This window comes from Euleptes europaea, chromosome 1 (assembly GCF_029931775.1).
Source record: "Euleptes europaea isolate rEulEur1 chromosome 1, rEulEur1.hap1, whole genome shotgun sequence".
NCBI lineage: Eukaryota > Metazoa > Chordata > Lepidosauria > Squamata > Sphaerodactylidae > Euleptes > Euleptes europaea.
The window spans coordinates 27,639,972-27,659,505 of NC_079312.1; the positions used below are offsets into that span (position 1 = coordinate 27,639,972).

Below are 19,534 nucleotides of genomic sequence, written 5' to 3' on the forward strand. Positions count from 1 at the left end.
CTGATCCAAAGAACTGGGTTTGATTCCCCACTTCTCCACATGAGCGGCGGACACTAATCTGGTGAACTGGATTTGTTTCCCGACTCCTACAAATGAAGCCAGCTGGGTGACCTTGGGCTAGTCACACTCTCTCAGCCTCACCTACCTCACAGGGTTTCTGTTGTGGGGAAGGGAAGGTGATTGTAAGCCGAGCTGATTCTTCCTTAAGTGGAAGAGAAAGTCGGCATATAAAAAATAAACTCTTCTTCTTCTAACAATTTGTGATGGGACCTAGCCCTGTGATTAGTCATTTTGTTGTGGTGCCCAGGATTTGTTTTCAAAATTGGCCCAAAAGTCTCAACAAGATTGGTGACCTCCAGTTTATTTATTCAAAATATATATATATCCTACTATCGAGTGTGAAGCAGCTTACAACAAAAACAACAGTAATTTCATAATTGATCACTGCAAACTAATACATCAGAAAGATTATCCAAGAAAATGCACACATACCAATGTGGCCGTTTGGTCCTTTGAAACGGGAACTTTTGCCGAGGGCCTCAGAATCCCAAAACCTCCTTCTGGTTGCGAAGAGGGACCTGGCAACCCTACTTGGTCTTTATGCCCACTTTGCTGGCCCGCCAGCTCAAGGGGTTCATTTATTTATTGATTTGCATTTATATCCCGCTCTCATTCCCGGCAAGCTGGGTTGGCCACTCTATGAACAGAATGCTGAAACAGATGTACCAGTGGGTCGGCACCTTTTAGATTTCTTAACTCAGAGACAACTAGAATATTTTAAGCTCAGTGGAAATGTATGTAAGTAGAGGTCACTGAAGTGATGTTACATTTCTATTCTGAAATTGCTGTATGGACAAAATGGCAACTAATCTCGGTTTTGTTCTTTGGCCTGTTTGTAAAAGGTACGCACAGCTTCAGGGACATAGTCTGAGCTGTGACCTCCGCCCTACCCACAGCCAGGGATAGATTATCTCTCCTCCAAAAGAAATGGATGGGAATGTAAAGATCCAAGTATCCTTCTCGGCATCAAAAAAGGATACCTGGCCTGCTTCGTAGTCTAGACATACCTGGACCTTTTGGTGCATCCTGCTCAGGGGCAGAGGAGTTGGAGGGGAGGTCAGAGCTCGGTAATGAGAGAATCCTAAGTGCTCTAAAGCCCAGATTCCCTCTTCGGGCCGGAAGTTGAGCTTCCTCTTCCTCTTCACGGATTCTCTGGCCACACCCACGGCCCAACACCCTCCTTCGACCTCCTGCACCTCCCAGCAGTGCTTCCCAGAGTTAAACCCTTTACTGCCTAAAACACAGGGGTACACGTTAAATCGGTCCCAAGACTTGGCACGTTTCTGGCGCGTCTCTCCCAGCTTCACGCTTTTCCCATTGTCTGACAGGATAAGGTAGGGGCCGGCAGTGTCCAAATCCAGTGTCATATTTTCTGCAATGAGACAGATGGGATCAGAGGGTTAGGGCCTCTCTCCATCACTCAGCTACCACTGGTTGGTGCCCTGTGGAAGCAGCTGGTGTCTTGGTGCTTCTGTAAATTGGAGGCTCTGGGCCAAATCACGCATAACACAAGATAACCTGATCCTTTAGAAAGGATCAGGCAAAACATACCTGATCCACCCTATGTATTTATTTATTGGACTTCTAGCCCACCCTCAATCCCTGGCAAGCCAGGCTCAGGGCAGGTAACAACGAATAATACAATAAAACCATACACACCTGTACTTTAGATATAAAAACCACAATACACATTAATCATAAAACCAGAGTTAATCCAATCAAAGTCAATACAATCAGATGGGGCCAGTTCAGCCACGATCGCCGCTGAGAGGCCCAGCTGGGCCTGTCAGTGTGTTTCCCGGCCAATCCTGCCATTCTTCCACTTCACTGGAGTAGGTAGGGTTATTAGGCTCTCCCCAGGTTATTGACCCCAAATCTCCAGGAATTTTCAAGCCAGAGTTGGCAACGCTAAAAGTCAAAGATTCCTCAAAAGAGCCCAGGGGCCCAGCTAGGCAGTCAGTCCATGCCCATCGGTGTGTTTCCCAGCTGAGAGAGGCCCCACATGACTAAATCTGAATGAGCTTCTGTTTATTAAATCATCTCTCATCCGACCCATTACTGCTTTCAGGCACTTGATCACTACAGCCACCGTTCCTCCCCTTCTTGATGAGTAGCAAGTTAATCCTTTCTTTAGCAAAGTAATTCAGAGCCTCACATACCTACAGGAGGTAAAGGATTCTGTGTGGAAACACAGTTTGGGAGAATCTCATCCTTCTTCTGCCAACATAAACACTTCTGATCTGTCTGCACACCTGTCGTCACAGACGCTTCCTCTCCTTTTTCTCGCAGTCCGAACGTCTGATCTGTCTGCACACCTGTCGTCACAGACGCTTCCTCTTTTTCTCGCAGTCCGAACGTCTGATCTGTCTGCACACCTGTCGTCACAGACGCATCCTCTCCTTTTTCTTGCAGTTCGAACGTCAAAGAGTCTAACAAAGAGCAACGGAGAAAGTGAGAAAGAGTTCTGACTTCGTGTTAAATTGTTCGATATTTTATCTATCTTTCTATAATCATGCAAAAAAACAGTGGAGGAGAAAAAGTCAGGGGGGAAGAGGAGAGAGGGCAGATTTATCATTCCGAGGGTTAGAATACGACATTGCTAAAATGCCTGTGACACCTGAAAACCCAAATTCTGCAATGAATTGACAAATCAGAAATATTATCTCAGTGAATCAGCCAATAGAAACTATATTGGGAAAAGTTAAGATCCGACATATGAGGTTGTTAGTCATAAGTTAACTTTTGAGAGTTCATTTAACAGGACTTGGTAACAGGATCTTATACCCTGAAAATCCTGTTGGTCTCTGAAGTGCTTCAGTACTCAAATTTAGCTATTTAATAGGAGTGTGCATGAAAGATTGGAAGAGATATTAGATCTTTGGGTTAAGTTTCCCTGTTTGGCTAATGGAAGTTTACAGTGTATCAGCAGGGTTTCAGTTGGTATAGTTGAAATTTAGTTGTTGAAAGAGGACTGTGTTAATATGTTGTAAACCTGCCTGAGAGGAGGGTTTTCTGAGGCGCGTACAGTTTAAAGTCTAACATCCCACAACTCCTAGCTCATTGTTAATATTTGCCTCTTTCTATCAATTCTTAGAATATTTGGACACATATAATAAAATTAATTTTTAAAAAAATACTTCAAGTTGTGTTTTTTTCCCCTGAAATAAACTTTGTTCTAGCTCAGTTTTAAAAAGCATACCATCTCGTGCCTGTCAGTTTTACCTGTTATCAATCCAGGCTTCCATGAGCTGGACTCAGCCCCAGATCCTACCCCCTCTTGAATTTTCTCTTTTAATTTCCCACTGACAACCTCAGTGTAATGGGATTGATAAGAAATTGTGTTGTGATGGAGGAAGAAATCCTGTGGGATGGTGGCTAGCCCAGGAAATCCATCACATCGCTTTCACACTGGCCGTTGTCTAAAATTGTCACTCAGGCCTTCTCCACACAGGTGATTTGTCCTAGGCTCTACACAGAAAGCTGACAGGAAGAAAGTAGATTTCTTTGAAATGTGGTGTTAGAGGAGGGTGTTACGGATACTGTGGACCACCAAAAAAAAAAAAAACCCAAACAAACAAATCCGTGGGTTGTAGATCAAATCAAGCCTGAACTGACCCTAGAAGCTAAAATGACTAAACTGAGGCTGTCCTACTTTGGTCACGTTATGAGAAGACAAGAGTCACTGGAAAAAGACAATCATGTTGGAAAAGCTGAAGGCAGCAAGAACAGAGGAAGACCCAACAAGAGATGGATTGACTCAATAAAGGAAGCCACGGCGCTCAGTTTGCAAGACCCAAGGCTGTTAAAGATAGGATGTCTTGGAGGACATTGATTCATAGGGTCACCATGAGTCGGAAGCGACTTGACGGCACTTAACACACACACTACACAGTTCAGAAGCAGGGTTTCCCCTCTCCCTCGCACCTCTTAGGGCTTCCATGGCTTTTCCATGATCTTTCCCAAACTAGGTTTGCTCCTACGTTTTGTGAAAGTGCACAGGAAAGCTTGGATGGCTGCTGGGTGGGCAGGAAAACAGGTTTTCCTGGTCCTGCCCACATGGCAGCCATTTTCCATGGCAGCTATTTCCCCTCATAAGAACATAAGAGAGGCCCTGCTGGATCAGACCAAGGCCCATCAAGTCCAGCAGTCTGTTCACACAGTGGCCAACCAGGTGCCTCTAGGAAGCCACAAACAAGATGACTGCAGCAGCACCATCCTGTCTGTGCTCCACAGCACCTAATAAAATAGGCATGCTCCTCTGATACTAGAGAGAATAGGTATGCAGCATGACTAGTATCCATTTTAACTAATAGCCATGAATGCCCCTTTCCTCCATGAACATGTCCACTCCCCTCTTAAAGCCTTCCAAGCTGGCAGCCATCACATCCTGGGGCAGGGAGTTCCACAATTTAACTATGAGTTGTGTGAAAAAATACTTCCTTTTATCTGTTTTGAATCTCTCACCCTCCAGCTTTAGCAGATGACCCCGTGTTCTAGTATTATGGGAGAGGGAGAAAAACATTTGGCCTCCTGGCCATTGTGTGTGTGTGTGGGGGGGCTTCTTCTTTTAATTGGCCACTGCATATCATTATAACAATGAGTAACAGGTTCTGTGAATTCCCAGTGTTCATTCTTTTCAAATAAAGCCCCATTCGTCGTGGAGATGTAAGGGGGGGGGGAAACAAAGAAAAGCGGATTATCTGCTGAATCGGGCTTATTGCTGAACAGACATTTACTAAGATCTTGCCCAGGCAAGATCTTCAGCAGCCCAAAACATCCCTCCTGTGGATATTCCCTGCGATGGGAGGGTTTTTTATTGTTGTTTTTTTGCTTCCTTCTTTCCATGTTTCTTTTTCTTTCTTTTTCTTTTTGCCCTCAAGTCACAGCTAACTTACGGCCACTCCATAGGATTTTCAAGGCAAGAAACTTTCAGAGGTGGTTGCCCATTGCCTACCTCTGTGTAGCAACCCTGGTCTTTCTTGGTGGTCTCCCATGCAAGTACTAACAAGGATCGACCCTGCCTAGCTTCCAAGAGCTGCAATTGCAAACTAGATAATATTCCTCTTTTAATTCAGTACTGACAAAAGCAGAGACGTTCTACATGCACTGGTGACAGGAAAGAAGCGGGCTGGTAGGGTTAAAGTACAAAATGAACAGGACAGGGAGGAGGGTTTTAGAGGCAAACTACATTATACATTTCTCCACTCATTTACACTAGTTTGCCTGTGTTTTCCGCAGCCATGCAACAGCTGTGGGAAACTGTTTCTAAGGGGGAAAAAGGAGAGCCTGAATGAGCTTGGAACAGTGTTTCGGGGGAGGAGGATCTCCTGCCTCCCTCCCCAAGCAGTTTTCTCACACAAAAACCTGCATGGAGTTTTTTTTCCTGATTTTGCTGCTCGAAATGCACAAAATCAATGAAATGACTTCCCCCTCAACTGGTGGAGGGGGGACCTTCCTCCCCCCACCCCCCCGTGGCACCATTCTGAGTCCATTTTGGCTCTCCTTTATTTTTGAAGCAGTTCCCCACAGCTGCTGTGTGGCTGGAGGGAACACGTGCAAGCGATTATGCATGACAGAAGAAACATATTGTGTGGTTTGCCTCTTAGCTGCAGTGAAGAGAGAGAGAGTGGAATGTCAAAGATAAGGCAGCCTTAAGACTAGACGTCAACTCTCCTTTACCTTTGAATTTCTTCAGGATTTTTTCTAAGGCAATGTTTTTCTTATCAAATGTACTGAGTTTTTCTTTTAGGTCTTGAGAAATCTCCACAGGCAAATGAAGCTCTTCCTTCTGAGATCTAGCAAGGAGAAAATCCAAAGTGACATTTGTTCTTGTTTGAATTCTGGGCATACCGTATATACTCGCGTATAAGCCGAGTTTTTCAGCCCCAAAAATGGGATGAAAAAGCCGGCCTCGGCTTATACGCGGGTCAATACGGGGGAGGGAGGAGGGAGGAGGGAGGGGGGAAACTTACCGCCGCCGCCGCCGGGCCCGTGCCGCTTCCTGCCGCCGGGTGCGGCCTGGGGCAGCCTCCTGCAGCTGCAGGATGGCTGCCCCGGCCCCCCCCCGCCATTTTTCCCGGGCGGGAGGGGCCTTGGGCAGCCTCCTGCAGCCGCAGGATGGCTGCCCAAGGCCCCCCCCCGCCCCCGCCGCCATTTTTTTCAGGCGGGAGGGGCCTTGGGAAGCCATCCTGCGGCTGCAGGAAGGCTGCCCCGGCCCTTCCCGCCCCCGCCGCCATTTTTTTTGGGCGGGAGGGGCCTTGGGCAGCCATCCTGCGGCTGCAGGAAGGCTGCCCCGGCCCTTCCCGCCCCCCCCCCCCCGCCATTTTTTTCGGGCGGGAGGGGCCTTGGGCAGCCATCCTGCGGCTGCAGGAGGCTGCCCAAGGCCCCCCGCCCCCCGCCGCCATTTTTCCCGGGCGGGAGGGGCCTTGGGCAGCCTCCTGCAGCCGCAGGAAGGCTGCTCCGGGTCCCCCTGGGCCTCGCCGCCGCTTCCTCCCGCCGGGAGCGGCCTGGGCAGACTCCTGCAGTCGCAGGAAGGCTGCCCAGGCCCCCCCGGGCCGCGCCGCCGCCGGACCCTCGCCGCTGGAGAGCCCTGTCAGGTAAGCCTGCGGGGGGGGAGGGGTTATAAGCCGACCCTCGGCTTATACGCGGGTGCCTAATTTTTCCCCATTTTTGGGGAGAAATTAGGCACCTCGGCTTATACGCGGGTCGGCTTATACATGGGTATATACGGTAGTTTATTACTGCCTAGGAGCAAACCCAGCATTAGAAAGTTCTGCAAGCTTCCTTGGCTGCGGGCTCATCAAAATGCTTTTCTCATGACTACAGTTTGACTTTTCTGCCTCTTCTCTCAGCCCTTTCCACTTGAATTCATCAGCTTGTCTAATTTGTTCCATCCATCAATACGAACATGTTGCTCCTCTTTTCTGCTCTTTGTTTTGGCCCCTCTCCCTTCTCACATTCTGTTCAAACTGCTCTATTTACTAGAAAATGTCTTTATTGTATGGCTCCCATTGACCTATCTGCTTTCCTCTCTATCCATGCTCTCTTTGTTCCCCTGATGTCAGTGGCCTCTTTTTTAACCCAAGATTATATCTGCAACCCCCCAGCTTCCGTCTGCTCTCTTGCTGCCACCTGCTATCTCTTCCTCTGGTTCCTTTCATTGGTGTATTTACAGACTTCATAAAAACTTGCCTCTTCACACTGACACTTTCCTTGTGAGTTTTGTCCTCTCTTTTGGGGGCAAGGTACATAAGAGCATCAGTCAGTTTACAGCATTGAAAAGTCTAGTTTTAGATTGGTCCGGAATCATTAATGGGCCCCTGTATATGGTTGAAGGTTAATGTAAAGTAGGGTTGCCAGCTCTGGGTTGGGAAATACCTGGAGATTTGGGGGTGCAGCCTGAGGACGGAGGGGTTTGGAGAGGGGAGGGACTTCAATGCCATAAAGTCCAATTGCCAAAGTGGCCATTTTCTCCAGGGGAACTGATCTCTGTTGCCTGGAGATCAGTTGTAATAGCGGGAGATCTCCAACCACCACCTGGAGATTGGCAACCCTAATATAAAGGTGCCAATTAAATGCTATTTTTTTATTCCTCCTTCAGATTTCTGCTTCATCCACAGGTTTGGCTGCACCTTCTGTGTGAGTGAATGTTCTAAAAGCTTGGGGGGAGTCAAAGTCCTTCTCCGAATACTATTAATTCCTTTCTGTCTTCCACATCAAGGCCTGTTTCTAACAGTGAAGACACTGCAACTGTCAGCCATAAACACTTTACATACTGACAACTTTGCAACAGGCAACATAAGCTTAAGGACCAGGACCCAGCCATTCTTTTTGTCTTATGTAAACAACCAGCATGCAGAGGTAGTCTGCCTCTGAATATGGGGGTTCCACTACTAGCTATTGATGGACTTAGCCTCCATGAATTTGCCTGATCCATTTTTCAGCAATTTTAGTGGCCGTCAATATATCCTGTGGCAGGGAGGTTCACAAGTTAATTATGCACTGTGCTATGAACTACTTCCTTTCATCTCTCCTGTATTTACTTCCCATCAACTTCACTGGGCATCCCAAGGTCTAGTATTATGGGATCCACTTTCTCCACCTCATACTTAACTTTATGAACTTTTACCATACTCCCTCTTAGTGGAGTGGAGACACATAGGCTTACCCAATGGTTAGAGAAATTGCAGCTTGCAAATCCTTTTTTTTTTATTTGCCTCTGCGTTCCAGGATTATTCCTTAGCACTGAAATAAGGTTCAGTGGCTGTGGTTTGCAGAGGCCTGCTGCTGAGAAAACGTCCAAGTCACCTTACTTCATGTTCTTGTACATGTGAACCAGCCCTCAGACTGCAGGAACTGGAGACAGCTACTTACCTGCTGAGTGTGTCCTTGACATTCTGGAGGTGCAAGAAACAGGAAGAAACCAGAGTTCACATTATGAATACAAACGTTTTCTAAACATGCTCATGTGTTTCTCTGCTAATGGCATTAAAAGCTAAGGTCATGTATGTAGTTAGCACCAAGAACAAGCGGTGCTGTGGACTGTGATTGGGAGAACCGGGTTTGATTCCCCACTCCTCCACATGACTGGTGGAGGCTAATCTGGTTAACTGGATTTGTTTCCCCACTCCTACACATGAAGCTAGCTGGTTGACCTAGGGCTAGTCACAGCTCTCTCAGCCCCACCTGCCTCACAGGGTGTCTGTTGTGGGAAGGGGAAGGGGATTGTAAGCCTGTTTGATTCTTCCTTAAGTGGTAGAGTAAGTCGGCATATAAAAACCAACTACTACTACTCCTCTTCTTCATAACAGCAGCCTCTTCTCCATGACACATCCAACACAAGCGATCTGTCAGGCAAACCCTGGCAGCTGTGGCTTGTAGGCAAGCTATCTGACGAATGGAAAATGCAGGAGCCTTCTGCCTCTTCCCCTGTTCACTCTGCACTAGGCTTTGAATGAGCCTTGGAAGACCTTGGGATCTAATACTCTGACTCCCTCCAGGATCCATACTCTCACCTGCAAGAATTCACTTGCTGACTGCTTACACTTCTCCTCCATCTCACTGATCAGGTCCCCAAGAAGGGAAATCTCCTCCGAGAATCTGATGTCACTTTCCTTCTGCCCTTTCCGAACCTCCATCTCCATCTCATCCAACTGGTCCAGAAGGAGCTGCTCCATTTCCTCAAGGAACTGATGCAGCAGTTCAAATGCAGAGGTCATTTTCTTCCGTTCAACATCTAAATTCTCCTGTGATTAAAAAACCAAGACGGGAAGAAGCAAGCAGTTATAGGCACACGTGACTTGGACTTATGTTGAGGAAAGACATTTGTCGTGCAAAGTGAGTATTACTGGTATTTTCCTCTTTGATGGCTTCTCTCGACACCTCCCCAGCTAGTTTGTAAGCCCTTAGGCAAAACAAACAAACAAACAAACAAAACCCAGGCACAACATGGATATCTGTCTTTAATCTAATGAGCTTAGTTAGGGGGTGAAAGCCGAGGATCCATGGCCCTGATCCATATTGGGTGTACACGGACAGGGAGAAAAAGAACTGTTTTGGGCAGTTCTATTGCACATCAGGGGAGGGGCTGTGGCTCAGGCGTAGAGCATCGGCTTGGCATGCAGAAGGTCCTAGGTTCAATCCCAGGCATCTCCAGCTAAACAGATGTGAAAGACCTTAGCCTAAGACTCTGGAAAACTGCTGTCAGTCTGAGTAGATAATACTGATCATAATGGGCCAAAGGTCTGATTCAGTATAAGTCAGCTTCGTATCTATCATGTCTGTATTTGAATGTGGACTTCCAGCATATGTATATTTTGGCCCCGAGATGGCCAATACTGGTGTCTTTGGCAGCACGGAGAGCAAGGCACAGTATACCAAAGTTCTACTGGTAAAGGTCCCCTGTACAAGCACCAGGTCATTTCTGACCCATGGGGTGACGTCACATCCCGACGTTTACAAGGCAGACTTTGCTTACGGGGTGGTTTGCCAGTGCCTTCCCCAGTCATCTTCCCTTTACTCCCAGTCATCTTCCCTTTACCATTTTACCGACCTCGGAAGGATGGAAGGCTGAGTCAACCTTGAACCGGCTACCTGAAACCAACTTCTGTCAGGATCGAACTCAGGTTGTGAGCAGAGATTGGACTGCAGTACTGCAGCTTACCACTCTATGCCATGAGGCTCCTAAAGTCCTACTGGGGTATGTGCATTTGCATGTAGTCTGTCACACTCTGCCCCAGTCTCCTTGCTTACAGGGGTTTATACCTTCAGCCTTCCTGCCTGTTACCCTCTAAATCGATCATTTCCCTTCACTTCTTTGCAAACCTAGTCTTCCTTCCTCTTTCCAGAAGCAGTTCATCACATGCAAACCTCTCTCTGAAATCAGTTTCAGTCCTCATTCATGTCCCCTTCCTTGGGGAGAGAACGTGGCTCAGTGGACCTCTGCTTGGCATGCAGAAGGTCCCAGGTTCGATCCCCGGCATCTCCAGTTAAAGGGACTAGGCAAGGAGGTGATGTGAAAGACCCCTGCCTGAGACCCTGGAGAGCCGCTGCCAGTCTAAGGAGAAAATACTGACTTCGATGGACCAAGGGTCTGATTCAGTATAAGGCAGCTTCATGTGTGTTCATGTGTACTGTGGCAGCTCAGAACTATCTGTGTCAATAGGAAAGTTTAAAAGGACCACAGTATAATTACATTCAGAGGTGCTGACTGCCAACTGGAGGACAAAGGCCCTGCACACAGTTGTGTGTATATTTATTAAGTAGTTGTGATTGTGTGTGTAAGTGCTGTCAAGTTGCTTCGGGCTCATAGTGACCCTATGAATTAATGACCTCCTAGACTTCATATGGTTATCAGATGTTTAAACACAAGATGGTGGGTGGGTAGCCTGACTCCTGCTTATCTCATCTACACATCCCCCACTATTTTCTCATTTCTAGACACCATGGAGTTCTTAATTTCTAACCAAGCCTGTGCTGCTCAGCTATTTGACCTCCAGGCGTGCCAGGAACAATTATTAGTTCTCTTTCACTTACCATCTGGGAACAGTAAGATAATGAACAAGGCTGCCCTAACAAAATGAGATAACTGTCAGGGACCAAGGTTTTCAAAACATGTTCCCTTAACAGAGCCAGTCTGTTCTCAAAACATATGGAAGAAATTCTGCCCAACTGGAAGACTGCTTGAGGAAACTTTAGTAATTGGCTGATACTGGGGGAAATGGGACAATGGGTCACAAGAACTTAAGAAAAGCCATGCTGTATCAGACCAAGGTCCATCAAGTCCAGCAGACCGTTCATATGGTGGCCAACCAGGTGCCTCTAGGAAGCCCACAAACAAGACGCCAGCAGCAGCATTATCCTGCCTGTGTTCTACAGCACCTAATATAACAGGCATGCTCCTCTGATACTGTAGTGCAGAGGTTCCCAAACTGTGCTCCAAGGAGCACTTGGTGCTCCGCGAAACATCTCCTAGTGCTCCATGAAGAGATTGGAAAGAAAAATACTACTGTCATTCGGTTGGGTATATAGGTGCTAGGTGAAAATTAGTCCTCCATGACAAATCTCTCCTGAAAAGTGCTCCATGACTCAAAAAATTTAGGAAACTGTGCTGTAGAGAATAGGTATGCATCATGCCTAGTATTCATTTTGACTAGTAGCCATGAATAGCCCTCTCCTCCATGAACATGTCCACTCCCCTCTTCAAGCCTTCCAAGTTGGCAGCCGTCACCACATCCTGGGGCAGAGAGTTCCACAATGACCCCTTCTTGCACAGGCTTAGGATAGTAGAACTTTGCATATAAAAGCCTGCATAAATTCCAAGGTTATATTATTTATTTTCATGGTTTGCTCAGGGAACAGAATGTGGTTAAAATGTAAACGGCAAGAAGCCAGGTAGGTCAGAAGAGAATGTGTGTGTGTGTGTGTGTGTGTGTGTGTGTGTGTGTGTGTGTGTGTAAAGTGCCATCAAGTCGCAGCCGACTTATAGCGACTCCTTTTTGGGATTTTCATGGCAAGAGACTAACAGAGGTGGTTTGCCAGTGCCTTCCTCTGCACAGAAACCCTGGTATTCCTTGGTGGTCTCCCATCCAAATACTAACCAGGGCTGACCCTGCTTAGCTTCTGAGATCTGACAAGATCAGGCTAGCCTGGGCCATCCAGGTCAGGGCCTGAAGAGAATACAGGAACATACATCTTCAGGACTGAATCTGCAGGACATGAGTAAGCTCCAGCAGAGAAGGCAGATAATTTCCTGCCCTAGCCTGAAATAAAACAGGAGTGCAGTGGCACCTTAAAAATTCACAAAAAAGATTCATCTTTCATGAGTCAGAACTCACTTCATTAGATGCATGGAGTAGACAGCCACAGCACTTATTTACACCATTATACAGCATTTTCCTTGATACTATAGTTATCCAACTCTGCCCATCTTAAGAAAGGCCATGCTGGATCAGACCAAGGCCCATCAAGTCCAGCAGTCTGTTCACACAGTGGCCAACCAGGTGCCTCTAGGAAACCCACAAACAAGACGGCTGCAGCAGCATTGCCCTGCCTGTGTTCCACAGCACCTAATGACATAGGCATGCTCCTCTGATACTAGAGAGAATAGGTATGCATCATGACTAGTATCCATTTTTACTAGTAGCCATGGATAGCCCTATCCTCCATCTTCCACAACTAGGATCGGTCCTGACCAGACCCCCAAGTCTGTGTTTGTGAACCAAAAGAGATACCTACCAGATACTCTTCAACTGTCCGCTCACTGGCTTGTTTATGGTCTTGAAGCCTTTCTTTCTTTTGCTTAAGAATCTCCGATTGACTTTGGATTTGTTCCTGAAAGAAAAAGTTTGCTTAGGTAGAAATGTATTTTCTTTTATTTATGTGTGTGTATGCATGTGTGGAGGGGTTTCTATTTCCAGCAGTCTCTCTCTCACTCTTCTTTGCCTGTGACTCAATCCTTTTTTGTTTTTTTGAAATCTTGTTGAAACTTACAGCCACAAGGAAGATACTGAGGCGAATGAAGACTGCTGTCTGCAAATATGGTTTCTCTTTATTCCTGTAATTGGGTAGCATGAAGCATCTCGGTCTACCTTTCTACTCCAACTAAACTACGCTATTTCCTCATAATATACCCACAAGGCGTTTCAAGGAAATCTGAATCTAGCTATTGTAGAATCATAGTTGGAAGGAACCACCAGGGTCATCTAGTCCAACCCCCTGCACAATGCAGGAAAACCTAGTTACCTCTATTGTACTGTTACATTCTTCCATGAGGAGTGAGCTTTGTTTCCTTTGGATGAGAAAGCACTGGAGACTTAAACACATAAGGACATAAGAAAAGCTATACTGGATCACACCAAAGCCTATCAAGTCCAGTAATATGTTCACATGGAGGCCAACCAGATGCCTCGAGGAAGTCCACAAACAAAACGACTGCAGCAGCATTATCCTGATTGTGTTCCAAAGCATCTAATATAATGGGCATGCTTCTGTGATCCTGGAGAAAGTAGGTATGCATCCTGACCAGTATCAATGTTTACTAGTAGCCATTGATAGCCCTACCTTCCGTGAACATGTCCACTTCCTTCTTAAAGCCTTCCAAGTTGGCAGCCATCACCACATCCTGGGGCAGGGAGTTCCACAACACTTCTGGTGTTTTGTAATACTTGCTTGGTTTACAAGTAGAGAACAGAAGAAGGCTAAGGGCAGGAGATCCAACCCTCAAATCAGATCCCCTCCCTCAAGATAAAGATCTTACATCCTCAGGCACTTCAGCCAACTGTTCCAAACGCAGAACATGTTGACCCTGCCATGAAGTTGTTGCAGCTGGCAACACTAATTTACAGATTTTCACTTACTCTCCCTAAGAACCTAGTTTCCTCCAGCACTTTATTTTCCAACCTGTGGGTCCTGACCCAAAAGTCGGCTGCAATGCCGGTGAAAGTGGGTCTCAGGCTTTTGCAGTTTTATTGATTTGGTGTTGTTGTTTTTTAAGTGGATCACCATACCAAGTAAATGTGGACTTGTGGATCACCACTCCAAAAAGGCTGGGAACCACTGGTCTACCTAACGTAAACCTTCTGCAGACCCTGAGATACAAATACCCTCTAGCATTTCAAAATAGATTAAAATAGCGGCTCTTGTTTACTGGTTCTCAGCCACAGAAGGGAGACCCCCCCCAACAGTACGCACTGCAAAAGGCACCGCGCTGCCTGCCATGTTTAACCCTGCAAAAATCTCTCCTGCACTGGCCTCTGAAGAGGTTAATACAATTTTAATACTTAAAGGTATTTATAAAATATTGATTTGCCTCTGTGCCTTTTTTGTGGGCTTCTCCAGGGTGTTAGTAGGATTTTATGAATATTTCTCAACACATCCATGGGGGGGGGGGGAGGAATGCAACTATTTTATTTCATAAAAATCCATTTCCATTCCTTTCCAGTTTTCATACCCTCTCCAAAGTTTGTTTACCAGACATTAACTTGGGATGAATTAAGTGATCTCTCTTATAAAATCAACTTCAAATATTTCTGTTATCTGCCTCCATCTCAGCGGATTGAGCTGCTCAGGACACAACTATTCTGGGATTTCTCGCTCTGGAAATCACCCATGTTGCTTCCAATTCCCCTGGAAATACAGATGGGTCTTCCAGCAACCACTGAATCTGATCTGACAGCAAATGTATCTTTAAGAAGTTACCTGCTGGTACAAATGCAGCTCGAGTTACGATAGAAACTGCATTTTTATAGTTATGCTGATTTTATTAAGGTATTTATAGAATGCTTTTCCTTACATAGTGGGCACAGGCAGATTACACGTGTGTTTACATACACGGAACTAAACCAGGAGGCTGAAGTTGGTTCCCAGTTCCCCATTCACTTTTCCTAGTTCCTAAATGATATTGAGGACAATTTAAAAGCTTGGGAGCAGCTGGCACACAAACCGGACTTTGGACCACGACCCAGCATGCACCCCCTCGAAGGCCACACTGAATAAGAAAACATAAGAACATAAGAAAAGCCCTGCTGGATCGGACCAAGGCCCATGAAGTCCAGCAGTCTGTTCGCACAGTGGCCAACCAGGTGACTCTAGCAAGCCCACAAACAACTGCAGCACCAGCATCGGCATGCTCCTCTGATCTTGGCAAGTTCCATGCTGGCCATAATTAGACGAGGAATAGAGAATAAAACTGCTGATACCATACTGCCCTTGTACAAATCTATGGTGAGACCACACTTGGAATATTGTGTACAGTTCTGGTCACATCTAAAAAAGGATATTACAGAGCTTGAGAAGGTGCAGAAAAGAGCAACCAAAATGATTAGGGGACTAGAGCAACTGTCCTCTGGGGAGCAGTTAAGATGCTTAGGGCTGTTTAGCTTGGAAAGAAGGTGGCTGAGGGGAGACATGATAGAGGTCTATAAAATTATGCATGGTTTGGAGAGAGTGGACAGGGAGAAATTTTTCTCCCTCTCCCATACTAGAACACGGGGTCATATGCTAAAGCTGGAGGGTGAGAGATTCAAAACAGATAAAAGGAAGTATTTTTTGACACAACGCATAGTTAAATTGTGGAACTCCCTGCCCCAGGATGTGGTGATGGCTGCCAGCTTGGAGGGCTTTAAGAGGGGAGTGGACATTCATGGAGGAGAGGGGTATTCATGGCGGTTAGTTAGATTGGATAGTAGTCATGCTGCATACCTATTCTCTCTAGTATCAGAGGAGCATGCCTATTATTTTGGGTGCTGCTGCACTCGTCCTGTTAGTGGCTTCCTAGAGGCCCCTGGTTGGCCACTGAACAGACCGCTGGACTTGATGGGCCTTGGTCTGATCCAGCAGGGCCTTTCTTATGTTCTAGTATCCATTTTGACTGGTAGCCATGAATACCCCTCTCCTCCATTAACATGTCCACTCCCCTCTTCAAGCTTTCCAAGTTGGCAGCCATCACCCCATCCTGGGGCAGGGAGTTCCACCATTTAACTATGCGTTGTGTGAAGAAATACTTCCTTTTATCAGTTTTGAATCTCTCTCCCTCCAGCTTCACCAGATGACCCCGCGTTCTGGTATTATGAGAGAGGAGGTGAAGCTGTGGGGGGTGCAGAGCTTTCAAACTGTCCTCAATATACTGTAATTCAGGAACTAGGGCTGTTAGCGCACTATTTATTCCCAGCGATGTATTAAGAGTTTGAAAATGTTATAAAAAATACTGTTCGCACTTTCTATGTATTCCCACCAATGTATTAAGAGTTTGAAACTGTTATAAAAAATACTGTTCGCACTTTGTTTGGCCCCTTCAGCTGTGAAGACGTCTTCCAACCATTTTTAAGCTGTGGCATCCAAAAACCCTTTTAAAGCGATGTTTTTTATAACATTTCCAAATGATACATCACTGGGAATACCTAGTGCGGTAAGTGTTATAAAATGTTCTAAAAAAACATCACTTTAAAAGGGTTTTTGGATGCCACGGCTTAAAAAGGGTTGGAAGACGTCTTCACAGCTAAAGGGGCCAAACAAAGTGCGAACAGTATTTTTTATAACGTTCTCAAACTCTTAATACATCGCTGGGAATACCTAGTGCGGTAACAGCCTATGTAGGAAATGTGAATAAAAAGCCGGGAACGGGCTTCAGCCTCCTAACCAAACCACAGAACCGACATCACGGTAAAACTACAGCATACCTCTGGCTGAAATGGCAAAACTTACCGCATTAATAAATCAAAAAGAAAATGCTGAATTTGTGGAAGAATGGGAGGCATGGACAACATACTGTGTAAATGAACTTAATTTGGGAAACATTAAGGGATATGATTTGAACTAATTCAAATTTTTTGACGTAATTACGATACTAACGTTAAAAGCAGTTTAAGATAACGATAAAGGTGGTTTATTACATTGAATTAGACACTAAATACAAAGAGAGAAATAAGAATATCAAATGGACAGGGGGGGGGAGAGGGGAAGTCAACTACCTATATATATTTGTAGAAAAGGGCAAGAGTCCAGTAGCACCTTAAAGACTAACAAAAATATTTTCTGGCAGGGTAGGAGCTTTCGTGAGCCACAGCTCACTTCTTCAGATACAGCTAGAATGTGAATCCATCTGTCTTTAAGTAGAGGAGAGAGAATTCAGACAAGCATTAGTATGTAAATATTAACAGTATGTAAATGTGAATAGCAGGTGAATTACTAATGCTTGTCTGAATTCACTCTCCTCTACTTAAAGACAGATGGATTCACATTCTAGCTGTATCTGAAGAAGTGAGCTGTGGCTCACGAAAGCTCCTACCCTGCCAGAAAATATTTTTGTTAATCTTTAAGGTATCTGAAGAAGTGAGCTGAAGAAGTTTGCTGTGGCTCACGAAAGCTCCTACCCTGCCAGAAAATATTCTTGTTAGTCTTGAAGGCGCTACTGGACTCTGGCCCTTTTCTACTACTGCAGACAGACTAACACGGCTACCCACCATGAATTATATATATTTGGTTCTTGTAGATTATCCGGGCTGTGAAACCGTGGTCTTGGACCACGGTTACACAGCCCGGATAACCTACAAGAACCAATGAACTCTGACCGTGAAAGCCTTCGACAATATATATATTTGATTGATGATAAGATAGAAATTGTTAATAGTATAGACCATATGAATGGAATGAAATAATAGACTGTGAACTAGTTTGAAAAATGATAAAAAAATTAAAAAATGATAATAATATATTTGATTAATGATAAGATAGAAATTGTTTATTGTATAGACCCTATGAATGGAATGATATAATAGAATGTGAACTAGTTTGAAAAATGATTTAAAAAATTAAAAAATGATAATATATGTGATTAATGATAAGACAGAAATTGTTTATTGTATATACCATATGAATGGAATGATATAATAGAATGTGAACTAGTTTGAAAAATAATTAAAAAAATGACAATACTATATTTGATTAATGATAAGATAGAAATTGTTTATTGTATATACCCTATGAATGGAATGATATAATAGAATGTGAACTAGTTTGAAAAATAATTTAAAAAATTTAAAAAAATGACAATAATATATTTGGTTAATGATAAGATAGAAATTGTTTATTGTATATACCATATGAATGGAATGATATAATAGCATGTGAACTAGTTTGAAAAATAATTTAAATAAAAAAACTAAAAGCGACAGCACGCCTGCCATATCCCCCCAGGGCAGGAAAAGCAGCGCCGCGCACGCACCTTGTAGTCCAGGGCCGCCTCCTCCAGAGGGGTCACCGTGTGGCTGCGGTGCTCCTTGGAGCGGTCGCAGACCACGCAGATGAGGCTGCGGTCGTCCTCGCAGAAGAGCTTCAGGGGCTCCTGGTGCCGCTCGCACTGGCCTCGCCCTCCTCCCGCCGCCGCCGCCGCCTCGTCCCCCCGCGGCGCCCTGAAGCGCTTGGCCAGCTCCACCATGCTCGCCAGCTCCCTGTTGGGCCGGAAGTCGCGCTTGCAGGCCCTGCGGCGGCAGTGCGGGCAGCAGAAGCGCCGCCGCGACTCCTCGCAGCAGCGCGAGATGCAGCCCCGGCAGAAGTTGTGGCCGCACTCGATGGACACGGGCTCCTGGAAGAACTCCAGGCAGATGGAGCAGACGGCGGCCCTCTGCAGGCCCTGCACGGGGTCCTCCATGGCCGCCTGGGGCCCGTGGGCGGGGGGGGGAGCAGAAAGTTTCTTGAGGCAACCCGGCTGGGAGTCAACGAAAGAGAAGTCGGTTAGGGGCCTTTTTCTAACCGCCGTCTGGTCGGTGGATCTGATTGGTGGATTTCCGGCGGGAAGCGTTTGCGGGGAGGGGGGGGGGAGTTTGTGGCTTGCAGATGTTCTGGCAGAGGAAGGGCCGGAGCAGAACTGCACCATCTGGAGACTTTGGCATACCGAGGATTTTTATTTTATTTTTTTGAAGTGCCCTGGTTGTCTTATAGAGTCCAATGAAGACAACTAGGAGGAGGTTAAAAAGAGCAACTATCCAGTGGTTCCCAACCTTTTTTTGACCAGGGACCACTACGACTTTTTTGTTCGCTGTAGGGACCCCAAGGTTCAAAATAAAAATTCTGAGAATTTGAAAATAAACTTTAATCATAACTGTTAGTTAAACATTAAACTTAGAATAATATTTGAATATATATTTTTATAATAGAGAACTTTTAATTGAAAATATTAATTTATTATGGGTTTATAACTTTGTTTCGCGGACCTTAATTTAGTTCTTGTGGACCCCTGGTTGGGAACCAGTGATTTAGCCAAACACAGACCTGGGGTGAGCTAACCCACAAATAAGATGCGGAGTGACTCACCAGAGAAACAAAGGAAAGTCAGTATCGTTTATGCATTCGCATGGGGCAGGCCCATGGCTGCTGACAAGCAGATTGATACACAAAAGCACCAATGCACATTAGGTGTCTACTTCACTCTAATTAGCATAACCTGTAGATATTGGCCGAAGGCTGTCTCTAAGCCAGT

The 19,534-nt window shown here is 45.6% G+C and overlaps 1 protein-coding gene across 1 annotated transcript; it reads right to left on the minus strand.

The window, feature by feature from the left end:
- Positions 1 to 914: 914 nt before the first annotated feature.
- LOC130474267 (zinc finger protein RFP-like) lies at positions 915 to 18,706 on the minus strand. The gene is made up of 7 exons (XM_056845813.1): positions 18,281 to 18,706; positions 12,796 to 12,891; positions 9,075 to 9,305; positions 8,434 to 8,456; positions 5,740 to 5,855; positions 2,313 to 2,489; positions 915 to 1,432 (listed from the first exon to the last, which is right to left on the minus strand). The coding sequence occupies exons 1-7, from the start codon at positions 18,704 to 18,706 to the stop codon at positions 915 to 917; spliced, it is 1,587 nt and encodes a 528-aa protein (XP_056701791.1).
- Positions 18,707 to 19,534: the final 828 nt, after the last annotated feature.